This window comes from Ischnura elegans, chromosome 6 (assembly GCF_921293095.1).
Source record: "Ischnura elegans chromosome 6, ioIscEleg1.1, whole genome shotgun sequence".
In the NCBI taxonomy this organism is placed as follows: domain Eukaryota; kingdom Metazoa; phylum Arthropoda; class Insecta; order Odonata; family Coenagrionidae; genus Ischnura; species Ischnura elegans.
This window is the reverse complement of record NC_060251.1, coordinates 38464400-38486786: the sequence shown is the minus strand read 5'-3', so window position 1 is coordinate 38486786 and position 22387 is coordinate 38464400. Positions and strand designations below refer to the sequence as shown.

General features: G+C 37.5%; 1 protein-coding gene across 1 annotated transcript; it reads left to right on the top strand.

Annotated features, from left to right (window-relative positions):
* Positions 1-1259: 1259 nt before the first annotated feature.
* Positions 1260-21802, top strand: LOC124161361 (phospholipase B1, membrane-associated-like). Its single transcript, XM_046537675.1, has 6 exons — positions 1260-1434; positions 15969-16195; positions 16942-17101; positions 18683-18843; positions 21146-21332; positions 21599-21802. The coding sequence occupies exons 1-6, from the start codon at positions 1260-1262 to the stop codon at positions 21757-21759; spliced, it is 1071 nt and encodes a 356-aa protein (XP_046393631.1). The 3' UTR covers positions 21760-21802.
* Positions 21803-22387: the final 585 nt, after the last annotated feature.

Sequence of the window (22387 nt, the reverse complement as noted above, 5' to 3'; positions counted from 1 at the left end):
GAGTAGATGATCCGATACCAAGAGACCCCTTGCATAAAATTCGACCCCTTTTGAAATTATTCACTCAAAGAATGAAAGAAATTAATTACACGTTTAAAGAACTCTGCTTCATTAGTCCATGTTGCTTTGGCGTCACAAACGCGGCATAACATTATATATGCTTTCTGAGCCTAATGGCCTCGTGCAAGATGCACTGGGGCGAAGGATCCTGATGTTGGAGGCAGGGGACATGCAAACAAAGTCGTGCGAAAATTAATCGATAGATTTCTCCTCAGTGGGCACAGTTTATACAGTCGCGTAGCCACGATTTTGAAATGGGGGGTTTTTGCCGGAGGTTTGAGGGCCCTTCTGGGGGGTGCGGGGGCTATTTTACCCGTTTTTGGCACCTCAACGGGGGTTGTTACCCATAACCCCCCCTCCCGTGGCTACTCTACTGAGTTTATACATGGAAAATTATAATCATCATAAAAATTATAATAATCTGTTCAAATATCTATTGAGTTACTCAAAAAGACACACCACTGAAACTCTAAGGACAAACAGAAGAAATAATCCTCCTCACATCCTTAGAACGACTAACGAATCAGTATACCTCTGATGGTGTATGATGTGCAGATGTTCCAGGGCTGTGTTTGAACCCTTTTTTCAAAGAATTTCACAATTCAATTATTAGTTAATATTTTCAGCATTAACGCAAAAGAAAATGGCAAAAAGATAAAATAACTTTCATTAGTTTGCATCCAAATCTAAGTTACTAGTAAATTTCAAAATTTAGATGTGAAAATTAAAATTCGAAAACTTTTATTTACCCACAATTTGATGCATGGATAGTGGATGACATCTGAAAAATTATTTATCTTATTTTATAATTCAATTCCGCCATCATTTCAGAAATTATTTCAAGCTTCTTAGTTGCTATGTAAAAATATGTTGTCAGTCGTTTCTAATGTTTGTGTAACGGGTTGCATAAATATCCGGAGCATTTATCACATGGGTGCGGATGGCATCACTGCGATGCCATTAACAAATTGTTTAATAAATTGTCAGATTAATATAAAAAACCCTTTTTTATTGAAATTGTTTTCATATTTTCGAAAAACAAAGTGAATGCAATGAAAAAAAATTCTCCGCCAATGTGAAACAACTCTGAGAAAATGTTACGCAATGAAAGGGTTAAGGCTAAAGATGGAAGGATGCTAACCGAGAGAGAAGAGGTACAGAGTAGATGGAAGGAATACGCGGAAGAACTGTATGACGGAATGAACAGACCAGAAATATTGACTCTAGAAGAGGGAAGTGCAATGGAGGAGGATAATCTTGGGCCGGGGATCTTAGATGTGGAAATCAAGAGAGGCTTTCGTGATATGAAGCCTAGGAAAGCAGAGGGCGTGGACATTATCCCATATGAGCAGCTGAAGAATCTAGAGAGGGATAGTAAGAAAAGGTTTTTCGAACTAGTACGCAGGATCTATGAGGAGGGATGTTTGTCGGAGGATTTTGTGAAGACGGATCTACCGAAAAAGAAGAAAGCTGTTGAATGCGGAGATCATAGGACTATAAGCCTAATATCGCAAGCGGTGAAAGTAGTACTGAGGATATTGAACAGACGAATGGGAGCGAGGGCTAAGGAGAATTTGGGTGAAGATCAGTTTGGTTTTAGAAAAGGGAAGTCAACTCCTGACGCAATAGCAATAATGAGGTCCCTCGTAGAGAGGAACCTAGGACATGACCAAGACATGTATGCCAGTTTCGTGGATTTAGAAAAAGCATTTGATAGGGAGAACTGGGTTTAGTTAATGGATATAATCAGGAGAATAGGTGTAGATTTGAGGGATAGGCGATGGATTCGTAATCTGTATATGACCCAGAGTGCGCAAGTGAGGGTAGCGGACGGAGAATCTGGGTGGGCAAGCATGGGCCGAGTAGTGAGCAAAGCTACCTGTCGTCTATCGCCGCCGCTCTTTAACGTGTACGCTGAGGAGATGGTGAGGGAAGCGTGGGATGAGTTAGAAGCTGGAGTAAGTAGGAGGAATGATGTTTAACTCAGTGTGATTCGCGGATGATCAGGTGTTAATTCGCCGGTCAGCGAGGGGGATTCAGGCTATAGTGGATTCGTTATACGAGCGTTGCGAGGAGTATGGGATGAGGATTAATCACAAGAAGAGCAAGGTAATGCGGTTTTGTAAAGCATCACGAGCGAGGAATGAGAAACTTAAGGTGAAGGTGAGTGGTGAAAAACTTGAGCAGGTTGAGCAGTTCAACCATTTAGGCAGTGCGTGAGAGGAAAACGGATATAGTTGTAAGGACATCAGGAAGAGAATCGGATTAGCAAAGGAGGCGTTCATGAACACGGAGGAGCTTCTGAGAGGATCGTTATGTAAGAGTTTAAAGAAAAGGTAAGTGAAGAGTTTGATCTGGAGTGTAGCTCTCTACGGTGCAGAAACGTGGACACTTACGAAGGAGAACGAGAAAAGACTGGAGGCATTCGAAATGTGGGTGTGGCGAAGAATGGAAAAGGTGAAATGGACGGAGAGGAGGAGGAACGATGAAGTGCTGGACATGGTGGGTGAGGAGAGGCAACTTTTAGACGAGATACGGAAGAGACAGGGGGTATGGATGGAACGAATACTTAGCGGGGAGGGGATGTTGAAAACAGGGTTAGAGGGTAGAATGTTAGGTAAACGAGGGAGAAGAAGCAAAAGAATAGAAATTTTTAGATATAATTAAAGGGAGTTGGCCTCATTGTGAACTGAAGAGGGAAGTGGTTGATGGGGAGGAAGGATCCTAGAATTCTTCTGAAGTTCTCCATGGAAACCTTCCTTAATCGGTAGAATACTTTAATAATAATAATTTTTAAAAAAACCGTAGGTTTTCATACCTACATGAGAAAGTTAAAAGTTAGCAAAAATTTATTCAACCCGTTCAATAATAAGAGCAATGTAAATTTTATTGAAACAGTCTTCGCAATAAATATGATTTTGATGCTAATGCCTAACAAAAGTATGAATTTAGTAAAAATGGCCTGATTTTTCACTAGGGCTTTTAAAGTAGCGACCGGCACTCAAAGAGTCAAATAAGGTTTTTATCTTGTACGTTCCTAATATTCCAGATATTTTATTCCTCGTTTCTTTGATGGATGGCAGGAAGACTATTTTCTACTCCTCGATATTTTCTTCTCCAAGACTTGAGCTTTGGTGTCTTAATTTTCTGGGGGATGGTCGTCCTTATTTTTTTCATCTATATTTACTCACGTAAGTATTTTCATTAATTCATTCAGCTCTTCGTACCTGTTGTCCTCGACGGTGAGAGGGATGGATTGATAAATCATTTCAGTCTCCAGCCATAACTTTTTGCTAAATGGTGATGGGAGATCCCTTTTGGTGCTCGTTGGATTTCTGCATACAGTGTGTCCCAAGGTTTCGTATTATCTTCTTTTGATAAGGATTACCTACCCTTTTATTATAAGTAGCTAAATCCATCGTATCTAACAGGAAAAATCCAAAACGCTTTTACGGGATTATAAAAAGAACATTGGCTATGGAACGCCACCATTTTCTGTAAGCTTCATCAAATATTTCAACCGTAGCACTATAGAACTTTATACGCTATTATGACCAGTTTCACCAATAAGGTTAGTTATAGATATTTTATGTCGTTTAGCTTAGCTAAGCTGCTTAATACTGGATTTCAGAAACCGGCCAAGAATTCGATATCAAAGGCGCTGATAAGAACATGTGTTAGTCTTTACCTTCAGAGTGTCCCAAGGTTCCGTATTCTGTACCTGTGATGAAGATATCCAAGACGTTTTGTGTGCTGGCTAGGGAAAACTAAAATGTCACATTTTTTCCGATTTATTGAATTTACCTCGGAACGTTATATGTTGCCATTTAAATTAGTATGAAAAGTGTGTAAGCACATTGAAGAAATATTTTCAGTCACAATTGACGCTCACAAACCTTTTGTAGTGATGCTGTTTAGGTATTTAGTGTAATACCTGATGCTTTCTGATGGTCAAAACCGTTCCTCGCCATGGCTGCCTTGCAGATTAGGTCTCGCAAATATTTATCACTAATTTTTCAGAGACGAGAGAGTGCAGAAGTGGAGATGTGCTTCCAGAGAATTTCAGAACTAGTGCAAGAGTAGGTGCGAAGAATGAAAGGAAATGAGGGTTAGAAGAAGTTAGCGAAAAAAACGAAGGCACGACGGCAAAGGGTATCGAATGCGCTACCATTCTGGTCAACAGAGCGAATGGCATACGAGGCCGACAAATTCACCGTCGCAATATTCGTTGCTTAAAAAGGACCGCATTTTAATTTTCCCTCGTCTCGTTCCAAGGATTATACTCCGTCAAAAAGAGAATGCAATCTCCTACGAAGCGATGGTGGTGGCACAAAATATGTTGGGATACTTTTCTCCCCCATCGTACATGTTGCCTACAACAGGAAAGATAGGATATCCCATTGCTGCTCCTTCTGTCAGCTCGTAATATTCGCCTCTCCACTTGAAATACGTAGTCTTTATGTATGTCTCGGCCAAATGTGCAGTGCCCTCTCCGAATTTCTTCCGGATGATGCTGGCAGCATTGAACACGCCTAGCAAGGTCATGCCATAGATAAAAAAAACCCAAAAATCCTCGCCAGGAAAAAAATATTCCATAACGAGTTTCTACCGGGAGGCCTTCGTAAGTATAATGCGCTGAAGCAACTGCAACAGAGAAAACTTACAGTAGAATGGTGAAACTTGGCTTCCGGTCAATTCCAGAAAAAAATACGTCCAGAAAATTCTCTTCCCGGACTCACCACCTATAAAATGATGCTCAATGAAGGCCACACGATCATTTTCCCTGACGACGGCTCGGATACAGGAGAGGAAACGTTGGGCATTTTAAAGTCTTGACACGAGGTCACCCCCAAAAACCATTGGTATTGACAAACATGGATCGCAAAAGTTTTAGTGACTCGACGAAAATGCTAGTCGTCTAAAAATGTTTGTTATCTATTCTTGGCTATTCGTTGGTGAGTTTACTCCGGCAAGGAATACCATACTGCTACATTGCTGAGGAAGTAACTTCACAAGCATCAGCAAATACACAGGTAGGCTCAACTTTCAACATGTGAATCTTGGTAGGAGTAATGGAACCACAAGGCATCACTAAATTCAAGTTATAAAGCGACATTTCATTTTTATTTACAAAATTCTGAGCCGAACATATTCCACAACCAGTAAAGATGATACTAATTCACTAGATGAGGGTCGTGTAGAATAATTCAGATTAAAATTGTAGTTATATATTTAACGATCCTCTCCCGTTAAGTGTACGAAAAAATCTTTCCTAAGTATTTCCTAATTTTTCGCAAAATATCTCAATCAAGGGTAAACTTTTCAGCATTTTTTCCTGGCACCAATTATGTGTGAAGTGGTGATGTATTTTTACACGATTTGATACTGAGCCATTTGTTAGTTAGTGCACCTAGTTAGTTGACTTCCCACTTAATGTTTACGAAATAAATTTCGCAATACTACTAACAGGATAAAATGCAGGTAGCATTGGTAGTACATCATTTATTTTGGGACATAATATGTAGCTTTAGTTCTAAATCTTGAACGAATGCATTGTGTAAATTCTTGGTGATAGTTAACACTCATCACATATACCTATGCATGTGCCATTGCCTTTAAACCTAAATCTAAGTGCCATGTACTTCAGTGCATATTAATGGAATTAAAGTGTTAATATGCGTAATTTTGCAGTACCTCTTCCAGTTGGATCTCAGTGTTGAAGTTTGGTAGATCCACAGCATCCTAACGGCACGATTACAACTGCAGCTGAATAACGCAGATTAAAATTGTTCTAAATTTAGTAATTCTATCTCGTTCACGGTAAGAAAAAATCTTCCCCAAACTAAGTATTTCCCAATGCCACGCAATATTTCTTAATCTAAGGTAAACTCTTAAGCATTTTTTTCCTAGCACTGATTATGTCGGACGTTGTGATGTATTTTCTTCGCGATTTGAAACCTAGCCATTTGTTAGGTAAAGCATCTAAGTAGTTCACACCCCACTCAATGTTTACGAAACAAATTTTCCAGTGCTACTAACAGGATGATATACAAGTAACATTTGTAAGGCGTCATTTTTTGTGGGATATAATATGTGCCTCTTGAATGAATGGATTGTGTTAATTCTTGTTGATAGTTAACACTTTCATACATATGCATGAGTCATTGTTTAAAGCTAAATATACGTGACATATAGCAAAATGCATGCCATTGAAGTCAAACTATTGATAATCCGTCAACTTGAAGAATATAAAGCATCATGGTGGTAACTAATACTTCTAATTAACCTAGACTTAGTCATTTCAGCAAATATAATCTACGTAATTTTTCAGCACCTCTTCCAGTTGGATATCAGCGGTGAAGTTCGGTAGAACCACAGCTTCGTAACGGAGCAGTCACAACTGCAGCTGAGAGAACCGGGCCATGGATGAAGACAAAGAAGTTTCATGTTCGCAAAATACTTTGTTTCGAGCAATATGCCTGCTCCTCGCCATTGTATTTGGCTGCGCTGAGGTTGCCGAAGGGGACCAACATCCTGCTTCCGGGGAGAAACCCGTTACGGACCTATTTTCACGGATAATTGAGGCAAGCAAGAGCTCCATATCCCATGTAATTTACTTCAAAGCAATTAAGAGAAGAGATTCAGGATATGTGCACAAATAACAGACCCCCAAATGCTTTACGCCACCATCCTTTGGTAATCTCTTTTCCCCAGTTCCAAATAACACAGAACTTTTAAAGGATAAAATATCTTTTCCATTCAGCCAATGAAAATATGTTTTTGGCTTTAAAAATAAAAAAATGAACTAAAAGGTTAAAGAAATCTTACAAATGAAAGCCTTCACTTTCCATTGCAGTCGTCATCTTCGTTCTAGTGTTTATGTATGCAGCAAAGTATTCACCAAATTTCCTAATTAATCATAATGGATTTTGGTTGATCATCCACTCTATATTATTTGAAATTAATCGTAAATTGAAAACTCCATTAGGATATGTCCTAGGTGCTGCATCACATATCTTTCCTCGAAAAGTAATAACTTAAGCCTTCTAGGCTGCATTTTCCGTAGTATTCGCAGTAAAATATTGTTCGCGTGAAAAAGAAAACTTAAATCTAAGCATTTGACATAGATAATAAATATTTGATACGGCTATAAAATTGCAAATAGATGCATATTTTTATACCAAACTGGTATTTTAGCTTTTATTTAACTTTGAATTTTTTGTTTTGACATGAATTAATATTCGCAGTTATATTCCAGTTGAAACCGTAAAAAACCATAAACATAGCAATTATGCCATATTCTTATAGTATATAGCCTCGGTTATCCATGAGCAGAATAACATAGCAGCATGAGGCTTAATATTGTTAAAATAATGGAGTTAACACAAGTGGAATAAGTTAACTTTAAGAGCTTAGTCCTGTTACAACAATACGAGGAAAAAGTAAATACATTTCATTTTGACATAGATAATAAATATTTGATACATGTAAACATAACAACAACAAAAATTGGAGAAAAGATAGAATATTTAAAGTTGTTAGATTACAAATTCAATATCGTGCTGATTCTCCTTAGAAAGTTAACAAATACTAAGCATGGGTTACGAAAACTGGCAAATTCCCCTGAATACCACCCAAGTTTTAAAAGCGTAATAAATCCCCTTTCCAGCGAAAGCTTAAGTTGGTGCAAAGGATTCCGCGGTTCGCGTTGATGTAGACTGCATTTTCCGGGTTTCACCGCGTCGTGGTTGTGTTGGAGACAACAGTTTCTCCTGCATTCCAGCAGGCGTCTTCAGGTCACTTCGACCTGAATATAAAATATATTGCGATACGTTATGAAGGCTGCATTTTTCGGGTTTCACCACGTCGTCGTTGTGATGGAGAGACAGTTTCTCCTGCATTTTAGCAGGCGTCTTCAGGTCTAAGTGCTTGATGCCGTGTTTTCACTTCAACCTGAAGAGGCCTGCTGGAATGCAAGAGAAATTGTTGTCCTTAATGAGGAGAAGCTTCGGAAATCCTCCGATACTAATGAATGTCACTGCTAAATCCTCGTTCAGATATATTTGTATACTGGCTGGTTGGGTTGGGTGAATAGACTCACGGGAACGGCGTTTTCAAACGCGGCCCTTGGAACGTGATTTATTTACATTCCATAATTATATATATTTCAAAAAGAGGCCTGAATACATCAAGCGGTTCGCTGAATTTTGGTATTTTTTAACCACATAACATCAGCCGAGGAATCGGGAATTCATAGATGCATTATTTTCATCAACAGGATACGAGAAACCTAAGGTATCCACAGAACAACCCTTACAGAGAACCAATTCAAGACAGGATACCGCCATGGATACCGCACCCTTGCGAAGTCGACCCTGAGGGAGCAGGATGGCGATCCGAGAGCCGTCCGACCACTGTCCACAAGCTGCGACCCGGAGATATCGACGTCATCGCGGCCATTGGTGACTCACTGTCCGTGGGGATTTCAGCGAGAGAGATACACCCTTTCGGTGTTTTAATTCAGGACAGAGGGGTGTCCATGACAGGAGGTAAGAGCGGTAAAGCTAAACGCTTCAATAGAGACATCCAATAATTCTCCCACGTTGCACAGCGGGCTGAAATAAAAAATAGCTGGCCAAAAATCGCTGTAGTCTAAAGTATTGCTAAATTAATGAAACTTTTTGCAAATTGGGTATTTTATGGACACAATGGAACTTATTTACGATGATTTAGTGCAGAACATTGTTTAGGAGGACAATAAAATTCAAAAATAGGGTAAAGTTATGCGGGTATCTTAGTTACCAGGGGCAAGTCGAAATTTTGATATGGGAATATCAAAGGAAAAACAAAATTTATTCCATTTTTAACTATGTTTAAGGTATCTCGTAGCTTCTCATAAGGTATGTGATGATTAAAAATGGCTACTGAGCCTTTCAAAACTTAAATTTCGGTCATTGAAGCATAATAATAATAATTAATACCATTGACAAATACTTTTATTGCAAAGTTCTCAAAACAAAGGTGTGCCATATTTAAATCTATTCGGAGTCAGAGGATGAAGGCTCCTCATGTACTAAAATATTTGCGCTATTCACCAGAAGATTTTTCTCCTTCTCTGGTAATTTTTTTACTTTACTTGGAACCTCCGCAGAGCAAGAAATGAAAGGATCTAACGTAAGCAGAAGCCTATGGAAAAGGTCATAGTTTGTGGCAATTCTAGAAACTTTCCTGGTGTGTTTTTCGCGATATTCTCTTATATCCTTGTGTCGGGCTTCCAACGCCTCTTCGGAGAGCTGTCCAATGGGATGTATGGCATTTTGCACAATTTCCGTTCCATGCAGTAAAACTTTGTGAAGAGTTGGCGGCATATGAAACCATGGATAGAGTTTTACACATATTTTAGCTGTTATAAGGCAATAAGTTGAGAAAATTTTATCATTTACTCGAATTCCAGTAGAGACAGCTCTCAAAATTACCGGGAAGCGGGTAATTAGTTCTTCAGAAATTCCTGGAGGAGAATTGTAGATGGCGTTCTATTATGATTGTCGATTACTAATAATTTACCAACTCAGGTAATAATAACATATTAACTAATTAACGATTAATAAAACCCAGTAAGTTGACTAAGTGAATTCCCTGGAGTAAAAATACTATTACCACTCCCATTTATTTTATGGTATTTAAAACCACTATCAACTTTCGACAAATTTCTATTTCAACTTCCAATTGCTTACATTAGAATATTTTGGAATAAACTGTTTCGTCTATCTCTTATCGTATCACTGAATGAACTATTACAATTTACCTGCAATTTCAGCTAATAGTGCAAGATTTACGAAGTAGCATCTCGCAGTATTGCCGTCATTTGTAGTACCAAAACCTGCCTTTGGTAGATCAACAATAAGATCCATTCTGGACAGGAATGCGTTTTGAACAATTTTTTTCATTCATTCATTCATAAATATGATTCAACTTCAGAAATCTACTAATCACTCTGGTGCACTCAACCCACTTTCGAAAGTATTTATGAAAAACACTTTTTGAATGAAGGCCTCGAGGAAAATTTTTATTTCCTCATCTCCTCCCAAAAAAGGTTTTTGTGTAAAAACTAAAATACTAACGATTTCTTCTGCTTGATGGTCCCCCTTCTATTTGCCAAGATCACACTACGTAAATCTTGGCGAGTCTCTAATGCTGTATCCATAACTGGGCAACTAAACTGTGAACGACCTTCGGCACACACTTCGGCAAGGAATACTGAATACTGATGCTGAGCACTCGGCCAGATAGCGTGCCAATCGCATAGATGGGATATTTTGGGAAAATCCAAATTATAGAATGGAAACACTTGCACGTGTTCATAGCAAAAGAACAAATATGGATGCATAAAAGGGTAGCCGCTGAGGACAAAGGGCTTGGAGACCGCGCGAACCGTTAGGTTTATTGCCGTCCGCACGCGGCTCCCGCGGAAAGACCCAGGGATATAATCGTCAGAAGAGGGTATAAACCATAAATACACCGCAAATAACAAGTAGTTGAGTACGATGTACTCACAATTAAGGGAAAATCCAGTCTCTCAAACGGATCACGACGCATGTCATCCTAAGTTCCCGAGTTGTCTACGCCGTGTATTGCGGGTCATGGAGCGCGACAACCGCCCGACATCATTTTGCTTTACCACGAAAAAATCGGAGGGGAGCAAGTTGGAGCAAGATTCGTCTTACAATATAGACTTCAGTCAAACTCCTGGTGTAAATATCTTAGGAGCCGCAAGCGGCGGTAACTACTTTTCTATTTCATTTTCTATTTTTATCCTAGCATAATGTAAAAAAATTAACGAAAAACAGTGATATTTTTAACAATTCATAAAGTTAATAAAAAACAATTGACTAAAACAAAAGTTCGCTCTTAATTAACTAAAAGAGTGGTACTATCAATAAATATCCTCAAAAATTCTGAATTATTAACTGTATTCCATTGCATGGGGAACAAACGTTGAACTTTTTCGTATAAATCGCGCACTCACGATTTCATAGATTTTTGTTGATTTTTAGAGAGCTATAAAAATTAAACAAATATTTTGACAAAAAATTAACTTCAGTTTTACATGCCTTGAAAATTCTAAAATGATGAAATACTATTCCCGGTTCGAAATGAAAAAGTCGATATTTTGATTTTTGGCCAGCTTTTTTCGATTTCAGCCCACTGTGCGTTGGTGCCTACAAATATCCGTGAACTGAATTAAATACAAAGGAAAACTGCGCGATTCGTAAAAAAATGCCAAGGGCGCAATGACAGCGTAAGCCAGATGTCAATTCTTTGTCCGATGCTCTTTGCATTTGACTGGCCCTTGAGGCCAGCCATTTTTTTGAATTTTTACGCAGAAGCTACAAGTATACAATTAAACTCAGACAACTCGAGAGGTAATGCATGTTTGTCGCATGATCATATATCACGTGTTTATAATGAACATATATTTTTAATGGACATGTTTTTATTTCTTATTTGCAAGAACAATAACTCGGCCAAACGGTCCAAAATAATTCCGTAGACGGGAGTGACTAATCATTATACAAAAAACATGTAAAAATACGTTACCGGATCACTATCGCCGGGTGAGGAAACACGTACTTTAACGTGAACGGACCACAATGTGTGAAGCAAATTCGGCACGGAGCTGCAAGAGTCTCGGAGGCTGCGCGCTAGGCTATAGATTGCTTGAAAAATTGAGAATAGATATCTTCAGGAGCGGCACTGAGAACATCGTCTTGAGCCCCTCTTTATTTACAGGTCCGACAAAAGTGATAAATTTAGTGAGGTATTTTGCCGAACGGATAGATATTGGGATTCGTTTTACCCCGAACCATAAAGGACTTTAATAAATGCCAGTCGTAATTTTGTTTGAGTATTTGGTTTTTATACGTAGACGATTGAAGTACTAACATCCCCCTGCCACACGCCTTTTTAGACTGCTTGCGGCGTGGTATGCGGATGTAGATGTAGATCGCCGGCCTCGGTGGCGGTGGGGTAAAGTCCTCGCCTGCCAATCTGCAGGTCGCGGGTTCGAATCCCGCCTGGGTAGATGGTCCCTATCCAGGGCATGGATGTTTGTGTTATGCGTTGTTAATGTTGAAAAAACCCGTTGTAAAGGCCGCAATGTGCTGTTTACGGGAAAGTGGGAAATAAATAAAAATAAATATATAAATAAAATATCCTAACCCTGAGTAAGGTGCGGCCGATCCGACAGGCACAGACATTGTTTTTTCCGTCTCTTCATCTCTAAGGGTGTCAGACGAGATTTGCGATTTTCCCATTTTGGCTTGCATTTTTATTAAGTGAAAAATTCTTATGGCGCTTTAGGCACTTTTTTCAGATGGGTAAAAGAATTCTGAACTCGCGTGAGCGTCACCTCAAAATCGTCATTGTCTCGCTGTTAACGAAGGAGAGGGAAATAAAGAGAGAAAGATTTTTTTAATTTTCTCGTTCCTCGTGCATGAAAATTTATTCTGAAACAGAAAGGCTACGTTTAGTGTTGACAATAGTTAGTGTATTTTGTTCATAACAATAGTTAAAAAAAACATTTTCTTGAATACCGGCTAGTTACTTGGCTTTTCCGAGTTTGTATTCCTAATCCAGTTGCCGGCAGACTCTTCTTAGTATTAAGTTGAAACTTGCAGGGAGCGCATATTGTACCTTTTTGTCCATACCGGTCAACTTTAATATGCTTTCAACTCAGTTTAAACGTTTTTATGTTTGTTTGTATACCTTTTGGACGAAAAATATGGAATTTTTCAAGGTACAAATCAATCGCCTGCTAACTTTCGCACCTTACAATATAGGTCCACATATGCTGGGTATGAAATTTGGAGAAAACTATGAATGCATTTTTGGTGAAAATATTGTTACTTTATTATTATAACTTGAGCAAAAAAGGAGTTATGAATTTTTGAGTTTCTGAAATATTTTTATCGCGCCGTTATTTCAGCCGCTGGTTATTTCACGGCAGTTTTCCGTGGATTTTTCAATCTCCTGTCGGCTAACAGTTCTCAATACCATCCTAAAAACTGCATTAAATGTTTTTGATGCCTAATTTCTCATATAGGTAAACCTTTTTATGCTATTAGCTGAATTTCGACGTTGCTATATTATCTTTCGGCCTAAATTCCCTATTTTTGTATGGTGGGAAGCAATCGCTTACTAATTGTAGTATCATACAATATAAGTCCATGTATGCTGCGTATGTAATAAGGATAAACTATAAAATTATTTTGGTGAGAGAATTGTAACTTTATCTCGATTACAAGGGGAGTTATGAAATTGTAATGGCCGTACCTCGTCAGGCTTTCCTTACTGGCCTGAGTCTGCGCTCCCACCTATCGAGGAGATCGTTTTGCCATTAGATAGGTGGGCGAGGTGTGGCTATTGTTTTGACGAGGAAGAGATTTTCCGTGATGTAAGATTTTTTCGCTTCAAGAGACAATATAAATCCTACTGATGTTCATCGCTTCGTAGAACGACGAACGTATCGGATGAAATAGATTTAGCGTAGTGTGCTTCAGAACTTCAGTTACCCTTGCATTACCTCACGTTGGTGATGTGTAAATTTTATTTACAACGTTAAGTCGTTAATCAAAAGGGGTCAAAAACTCATCTTGAAGATTTATCAATGGAATAAGAAAGGTTGGAGCAAAACTCTTTAGAAACAAATACGAAAACGTTACATTAAATAAACGTTACATTACATAATATTACATTAAAAAAGGGAATGCGAGATAGGATCTCTAAACTAAAAACAATGCACTGTTTGGATTAACCTTGTCAAATGATCAATTTAAAGCACCACAAGATACAACGCAACAATAGATGCTGTTTTTACCCGACATTTAGATGGATTCGAGTCAAAAAATTTTGTTTCTTACATCAGTTACCATAAGCCTATAGTATCAGTTTTAGAATGAACAGATAAAGACAATGATAGCAATGGGAGGAATTTAAATCACTGAAGATAAGAACTCAGATATTGTTAATAGGTACTGAATATGCATAGACATTACGTTTATTTAGTAACATAGGCTTCTTGTACGTATTTTAGTTTGTTTATATTACCTGTGTAAATAATAATTGTAAGAATTTTCAAATTAATAAAAACAATTTGTTTAATGTAATTTTTAATTAAAATATTACTTTTAAAATACTAAAGATAACCATAAATCCTTTTAAAAAACTTCGTCAATCAACATCCAAAATTTTTAAACATACAAAGTTTTCACTTCCAACGGCAGTCCCGCGACTGCCATGTTTTTTTTTGTATATTTAAATTATCAGAAAATAATCATAAGATTTTTCCTTTATTGCCTACATCATGTACGTCCTGAAAATGATACCATGGTCGGTAAATTTCCCTCTTTTTTACAATCTATTTCCTTTACTTTCTTCTCGTGATATCATACACCGCAGTACGACGGTAAACGGAGGGTATTTTTCACGTCGTCCGAGGAAAATTCTTTTCCGAATTTACGTAAATTTTCTTGTGCTTTCCCGGAAATATTCCTATTCGAACTCGCCTAATGTATTTGAAACGCTGTGTTTTCGACTAGTGATTCAATGGAAAAATTCACAATAAAGAGATTCAGGGTGTACCTATCATTACATCTAAAACATCAACTGAGCTGGTGTAATGGCTTTGATCTGGTCCACGATATGAGTGAGTTTTCTCGAGAACTTTTCGTGAAAGTGCATTCTTTTACGATTGCGACGTTGACCAATAGTCAATATGAATGTTTTCTGTACTATTCGTTCAATTTCAAAATACTGTTTCCCGAGATTGCAGAATAATATCTGTCTTTTTTTCAATTTTGAAATAACGTTAATCAAAGTAAAGCTATAATATTTCTGTATATGCTGATGGGATACAAAAACTTTAAATGGTTACATTAACTGTTAGATGATGGTTGACCTCCTACCAAACACATCTGTAGTTAGCTTGTCGCGTAATGTGTAGTTGTAGTTACAATAATTTGTCAGTGTGGAATGTACCAAGCGAATTTGATTTCTCTATACAGTGGCTCAAAAAGTGAAGCTGGGAACTTAAAATGGCGTTTCAGACCTGCATACGAACGTGTAGCAATTGGAGTCCACACTTTGTAGGTATAGTGATCGTAGAACAGATTTCATACCCGGCTTAATGTTTCAAATCCCTATAATGTGGGCTATAACGATAGACGGAATAACTTTAGACGGAAAAGGGTTTTAAAAGCTGGGGTAAACGAACATTATATTCACAGTGGCCCGTCAAAAAAATTTGGTAATTAACAAATACTACAAGCAGTCGATACGGTCATCAACAAGATTGTTAAACTTAAAGATTGTAATATTTCTCATATTCAAGTCGAAGACTAACTCGCTTGCAAGAGTTGGTTATGAGTTAGACTAATCTAGTCAATACAGCTTTGTCACTCCATCCATGAACTACTGCCATAAGTAAGGATGACATTGAAACCCTCATTAATTGGCGATGAAACGGCTATCGCAAGGAATAAAATGTGAAGCCTGGAAAATTCATGATTCTTATAAGGTATTATCTCCTACACCAGTTAATAAGATGAAATAATTTGCCCAATTTTTAAAAACACTTCAACTTTTAACATGACTGAAAAAATGAATGTATACTCTGATTAAAAATCATGGTGCTCTAGGAGATCACGAATTTTCATTTTCGTTGAATTTTCCGTCATAATTTAAGAAACCCCGGAGAAAATTGCTTGGGATCTCATTACCCGAATATATTGAATATATCTTTAGTTAATAGATTTAACACAAAAATAACTAAACAGTTAATTTTACTTATCTGATCACTTTTAAACTGACTTTAATCATTATTGACTTGAATTTCCTTTATATATGAGCAGGAGGTGTCGGAACATGGCGTGAAATCACTACGCTCCCGAATCTAATTAAGATTTTCAACCCTAATGTTACTGGTTTCGCAACGGGAAGAGGAGATTTTTTGTCATATAATGCTCAGCTAAACGTCGCCATCACAGGAGAGATAGATGACGATTTACATAACCAAGTGCTGATATTGATGAAGAAAATGAAGAGAAACAAGAAAATAGACTTCAACAATGACTGGAAGGTAAGCAGAGAGGTTGCGAAAGGGCTACTTAAGGTGATTTCATTGTGAGTGAAACGCAAAATGAATACATTTTGCATATTTTCTTAAAAATATTTTACATCACAATGACATCCATAGATATGAATAAGCAAAATGACCATGCAATACTGATTTTCACAAATTATTCTATTACCCTTATGCTTTACCGATTTTTTGAGACTACGAAATCGCTATTAACATGAAACTATTTGACTTCATTCACAGTATAAAAAATGTAAATGATTCGAAATACAATGACGTTATCCGTTATTATTTCGGCATAACGAACTTAAAATCAGATGTTTGTCAAAATGGCATTCTAGTAATAAGCAATATTTTCCCCTTGCTAAGATAAGTATCACCTTAAGATCTTAGATTATAAAAATGGCATTTAAAAATGAAGTTTTTGGACAATGGCAAGCCAAAATTATGTGGAAGTCCTCAGAAGTTATTTTGCTCCCGTTTCTTTTTTCCGTCATATCTCAAGATGCGGCCTTTAAGGTTGTTCCGTCTTCTTATTAAGATTTTCATGAGGCTTCTCTTCTCTCCTACTCTTATTAGGTCTTCCTCATAACCACTTCACTGGCATAATTCGCTAGCCGATGTTATACATTGGAAGAGCACTCCTATTTGGCATTGGAAATGGTATTTCATACCTTTCTGAGGGAACTATCTTGACTCCAGCAATCGGTAATTTCGAAACAAGTATTTATATTTTTTTCTTATAGCTCCTCAGCATACTTATTGGACACAATGACCTCTGTGCCTATTATTGTTTTGACCGAGAGAAGCACTCCTCTCGACAGCATTTTCTTCACTTACAAAAGGTGCTGGACTACTTGTACAAAAATGTGCCCAAGATGTACGTCAACCTGCTGTCCATTTTAGGTGAGAACGTTTCCAATTAGAGATATGTCATACTTCTTGCCATGGCCTACGTCATGGGTCTTCGACCTTTTTTAATGCAAGGGCCAAATATCGAATTCACATCGTCCGGATGACCACAATGCTCCAAGTCAATTCACCGCCAAATCAATCAAGTTTAAGTAATTTTTTATGATTTCGAAGTGCAATAATATTATTGGTAGAACATATCAATCAATTAGTGCATTTCTAACATTTTTTTTCTTTTACTAGTACGTGTACTTAGTGTGTCGATATTTGGTTGGCGATAAAATATTTCCATAAGCCCCTGGGGGCCGCATGAGTTCCGGGGGCGCGGGTTGAAGGCCCTTCGAAGGAGGACAGGGGGACTTGAACGCTTAATTTCCTAAAAGCTTGTTGCAGGGGTGGAAGGATAAACCCAGAGGAATAATAATTACAACTCTCGGTGCCAATTTTGAAATTAGTTATACGCCTTCAATGAATTCAAATGTTCCCATATATCAGTGAAAGAAGGCAGTTACATACCGTCTACTTTAGCCCAACTTTTCATGATTTCTTAGGAAAAATAAACTTATCTAAATAAAAAAAAGAAATAAATAATGTAAACAAGTGGTTAAAATTATTGACAGAGTATGCCCCCTCAATTTAAAGCTGTTTCTGAATATCTAAGTGTTCTAACAACCAGGATTTTTTTTACATTTTGGCCCAAGTCACCTTGAATTGGGATAACTTTTGCCTAATCTAATAAAAGCATATAAATCTAGTCCATACATATATTACACCTAATTATCCATAATATTATTGTTTTAACGAGATTTTAAGCGTTAGTGAAGCAACAGTCTCGCGTTGCGTAAGCTTACCGCAGAACGGGGCAAGCTTACGCAACAGATTAGGAATCTCACCAATTTTAACACTATTTTAGACAGTTAATAATGCACTTTTTGCTCAACCTTAATTATTTAGTATTCTTAAAAAACCAGAGTATTAAATAAAATGTCGAAAAGGCTGGATAACCAAAATAAAGCCTTTCATAGTAATAGAAAAGTGCATTAAAAAATTTGCAATGCCATAGCTAACAATCAGTAGCTAAGGAGTTGCGATTCCAAGTTTATGGGCAAAAATGTTTGAAATTGCTTACCCTATCACCTTCTGCAAAGTATTGCAAATCCCTCCTGAAACACCCTGTAGTTAAAACCTTATTACATTTGTAAATACCTACTAACTATCGGCATGAATTTTTTACGTGTAATTTCTCCTGCATGAATCACTTAGTACGCTAACTTTCCGTTTTTCCATTACTAATAATTAGTTTCACTTGTACGGTAGCATGTTCGTGTGCTTAGCAGTCTCCAAGTTCATGACCTGACATGTCGTTGTACGGTGTGCGTGGTTTGTGTCCGACGAACGTGTGCGTTTCTAATGAAGGCTAGGATGAGTGCTGCATGCCTGGTTTGGAATGGTGACGAACTATCACACACCCTCGTGTTGGCTTGCACGGTACCTCTTAGATGTTGATGTAGAATGTATCGCTTACCGAAACAATGGCTCAACGTATCTCAACTACATGAGCTTTCCCTTTTCCAGATCCAACTATCGCGATCCAACAAAGGATTTCAAATTCATTGACGTGCGAAGTCATTCGTCGTGTGCTCTGTGCCTGTTTATATGTCAGCCCTAACATAGAGGAGACCAAGGTCGACATTAGTTCACAAGTCCGAGAGTATCAAGCAGTTGAGGAAGAACTGGTAATTTAGTATTTAGTTTTGCATGGTAATTTAAGGCATACAGCATAACTTCACCCGAATTCAAATGCATACTTTAACATTCAAGCCTTCTTGGCTGTCCCTATTTTTATGGGATGTGCGAGTAGCACTTGTACCCCGAGTCAAGTATCGAGTCGAATTGAAAACTACTCGACTCGACCCGAGAGACACTCTCGAGTCCAGTCGGGTCGAGTATGGTAATTCTTGAACTAGGCAATACAGCAAAGAATGCATTCTCATTTTTTTCAATCCCCTTTTTTCCAATCCAATTTTCTATTATGAATGCTTAGCTTGATGTAAAAAAAGGCAAAGATAGCAATGAACGTTGATGGTGATGGAGTTACAATTAGGAGATGAGTGAAAATTAAGGTGTCTTAAACAGTTCCATAAGCACAATTGAAATGAATTAGCCTCTAGTAATTTGTCGTCAAAGTACGTATCCAAACTGCTCAGAAGAACCCTCAACAAAGATATTTGTACAATTGTAATTAAGATTGTAGGTATATTTAAATGTATCATGTAATATTTGATCATTTGGGCAACTCACTGGCCTCGACAGCTCTGCAACCGAAAACTACTCGACTCGGCATTCATTATACAACTCGAATCTCTCGAGTTGAGTACCAACTAATCAACTCGACTTGAATTTTCGAGTAATCGCGCATCCCTATTACTATATGTGCTTTAATTTATTTCGACATTTTTGCCGCTCGTTCTTACGGGCAGGAGAAAAAACAGTCACTGTTGGCAGCTAGCCAATTCAATTTATGCATAATAACTGTACAAAAACAACGGATGTTCCTTATTGCCCATATTGATCATTTCATTCAATTCTTATTCCCTACTAAAATTCAAGTCCTTCCAAACGTACCGCAATTATCTTAAATTGACTGCACCTCCTTTTAGAACCATTGCATCCTTACATTTCCTTAAATGTGCGTCTTAAACCATGCTCTTTCCCATTTACCAAAATCTGCATCATTTTCACGCATTAAAGCAGACGATATTAGCACGGAAACCATAATATAAATATGAGCTGAAACATCATCCTTAGATAACATCTTAGTCGTTGCCTTTTATGGCCTACACTCGTTTCAAATGATTCGATCCGATAGAATCTCTCACTTTCACCATAGGGCAGGGTGGAGAAAAATTGTGCCACGAGATTTTAACCCTAGATAGCTGCTGCCAGTAGAATTCAATATTAGAAATTATGTTTCTGTCGAAAATGCACTATTTTTAAACTAAAAAAAACTAAGATGTGCAATCCGATTGACCTCGAGTTTTGACTGTTGCGGAATACAGTGGACATCGTAACTTCGAAAGCTTTGCCTATCAAAGATCGCAATGTATCCAAGGCATCCGGCAACAAAGCAATCTCGCAGCCAATCGGAGCGCCTGGCACATAGTTACTGTAATTGAAATATGGCGCCTTTAAAACCGAAACATCTTCTATATTATTTCTACTTTTTCTCAAATTATACGTAACCAAACTCTACAAATGAAGTACCAAAATGCACAGAATTTATCAGAGAACATGCGACGGTATATCTTACTTCCTAAATATTGCTATTGTTTCCTAAAATAGCTTTTTAAATAATTAAACAAAAAAAACGGTAAATATTCCTGACGTTAACGGCGCACAAACTGATACATTTGTTCATTTGCTACACTATCTCGCATTCTTTAAATAACTTTTATCAAAATGCGGCTGATTCCACATTCAAGTCTCCTGTTGATACGTAAGTATGAGTCATCATGTGCGTTTAACAGAGGATAGTGTAATTACTTCCTATGTTGTGTTTAAAGAGGTCCTCTGACCTCAATTTGTACATGAACATTCCAATTAAATTTGTACACAAGACCCTGCTTTTTTTCTACATTTTAAAATTAGAAACGCGCCAATCACTCTGTGGACCTGCATTGAAGAGAGCGGGGGAAGCCCGCTGGGAGCGGGCGCAGCACGCTCGTCATTACTAATTTTCGTTCCTACTACCACCAGCTATCCAGGATTATAATATCATGACACAAATTTCCTCCACCCAGTATACATGGCTGTTTTCTCAGAAATTTTTTAAAGACATTTCGAAGTAGTTGGTAATTTAATTGCACTGAGTACTCACTTTTTCACAATGACGCATTCTCCTCGGAAATTTTAAAATTTAGATCACAGGATAAATTCTTTCCGTATAAGTTGCTCACGTACAGTATTTCTCACATGCAGTATCATTTCACAAAAATGCTGGTTCATGCAAAGGATAATCACTACATTTTTTTCTTAAAGACGTTAAGTGGAAGATACGAGGAGAGAGAAGATTTTGCCGTGACTTTTCAGCCATTTCTTGCCATTTTCAATGGTCCAACAAAATTAGGCGAGCCAGAAAATCCACAACTTGCACGATTTTTTAAGGGGAGACCTCCTCTTTGGACGACGGAGTGCTTCCATCCAAACCAAAGAGGATATGCAACAGGTAATTATACATAATTGCTCTCTATTCCCTTCATAAATGATTCAAAATGGTTAATAATTCGTATTTTCTTGAGAAAAAATATATAAAAATTAAATTAAAGAAATAGGAGAAAATTCATTCCTTTCTTGAAGAATTTAGACTTAAAGAAACATTAACGTTTAGTAAACCAGAAAAGGAGACAATAATCATAAAATCTTATTACAATTTTTATAATTAAAAAACCTATCATCATTTAAGCGTTAATTGGTATTTAAATTGCATTTAAGGGTCCATTCTTCTGTGGAATAACATGCTGGAGCCAGTTGGACACAAATCAAGGACATTTGACGATATCCTGCTGGATGAATACAAATGCCCAAGGACTAGAGCGCCATATTTCTTCACTAACAAGAACTCGGAAACATTTTACAGGGAAGGGCATCAGTAAAGGGGGTTACTGTGAATTTGTGACACACTATTTGTGAACTTGTGGAGCCTATTACCAACTCATTCTTGTCAAAATATATTTCTATTGTGTTGAGAAGCATCTTCTATTTCGACCTTCCACGAACATTTCTCAGTTAAGCGTACCTAACTGATGAATATAATGATAATATAATGTGATGATGAATTTAAATGCTTTCAGTGCATTATTTGCGTAGAAAAAGTAGTTTTATGAAGCATGATTTTAACTATGCATATATCAGGAAATTAATGGACGACATCAAAGTTTCATTTGAGCCATACTACCTACGTAAGGAATAAAAAAATACTTTCAACAGTGTACGATCCGTAGTTATAATGAATTCACAACCCTTGGGCATATTCAATAAAGTCCTCCATTTAAACCTCTCCCATGTAAATAGGGTTGTTTCCTATTCTCTTTATTGCCTATATATAAGGATAATTAATCCAGGAGTACTTATTTTACGATTTTTATATGAAAATATCTATTTTTCGCAATTAAATGAAAAGCGAAAATTTTCAAGGGCGCGCGACTGCTTAGTATGAATTCTGGGAGTGCGTCATTCTAGTTCCGGCTGCCGCTGTGTGAGGCCACCTTGGTGCGAGGCTAT

Excerpts from the sequence above, each read along its gene's own strand:
- LOC124161361 (XM_046537675.1), top strand. The coding sequence starts at position 1,260 with ATGAACAGACCAGAAATATTGACTCTAGAAGAGGGAAGTGCAATGGAG. Across the intron at positions 1,435-15,968 it reads GAAGAATCTAGAGAGGGATA|GAGGTGTCGGAACATGGCGT; the intron begins GTAAGAAAAGGT and ends ATATATGAGCAG. Across the intron at positions 16,196-16,941 it reads ACTTCAACAATGACTGGAAG|CTCCTCAGCATACTTATTGG; the intron begins GTAAGCAGAGAG and ends TTTTTCTTATAG.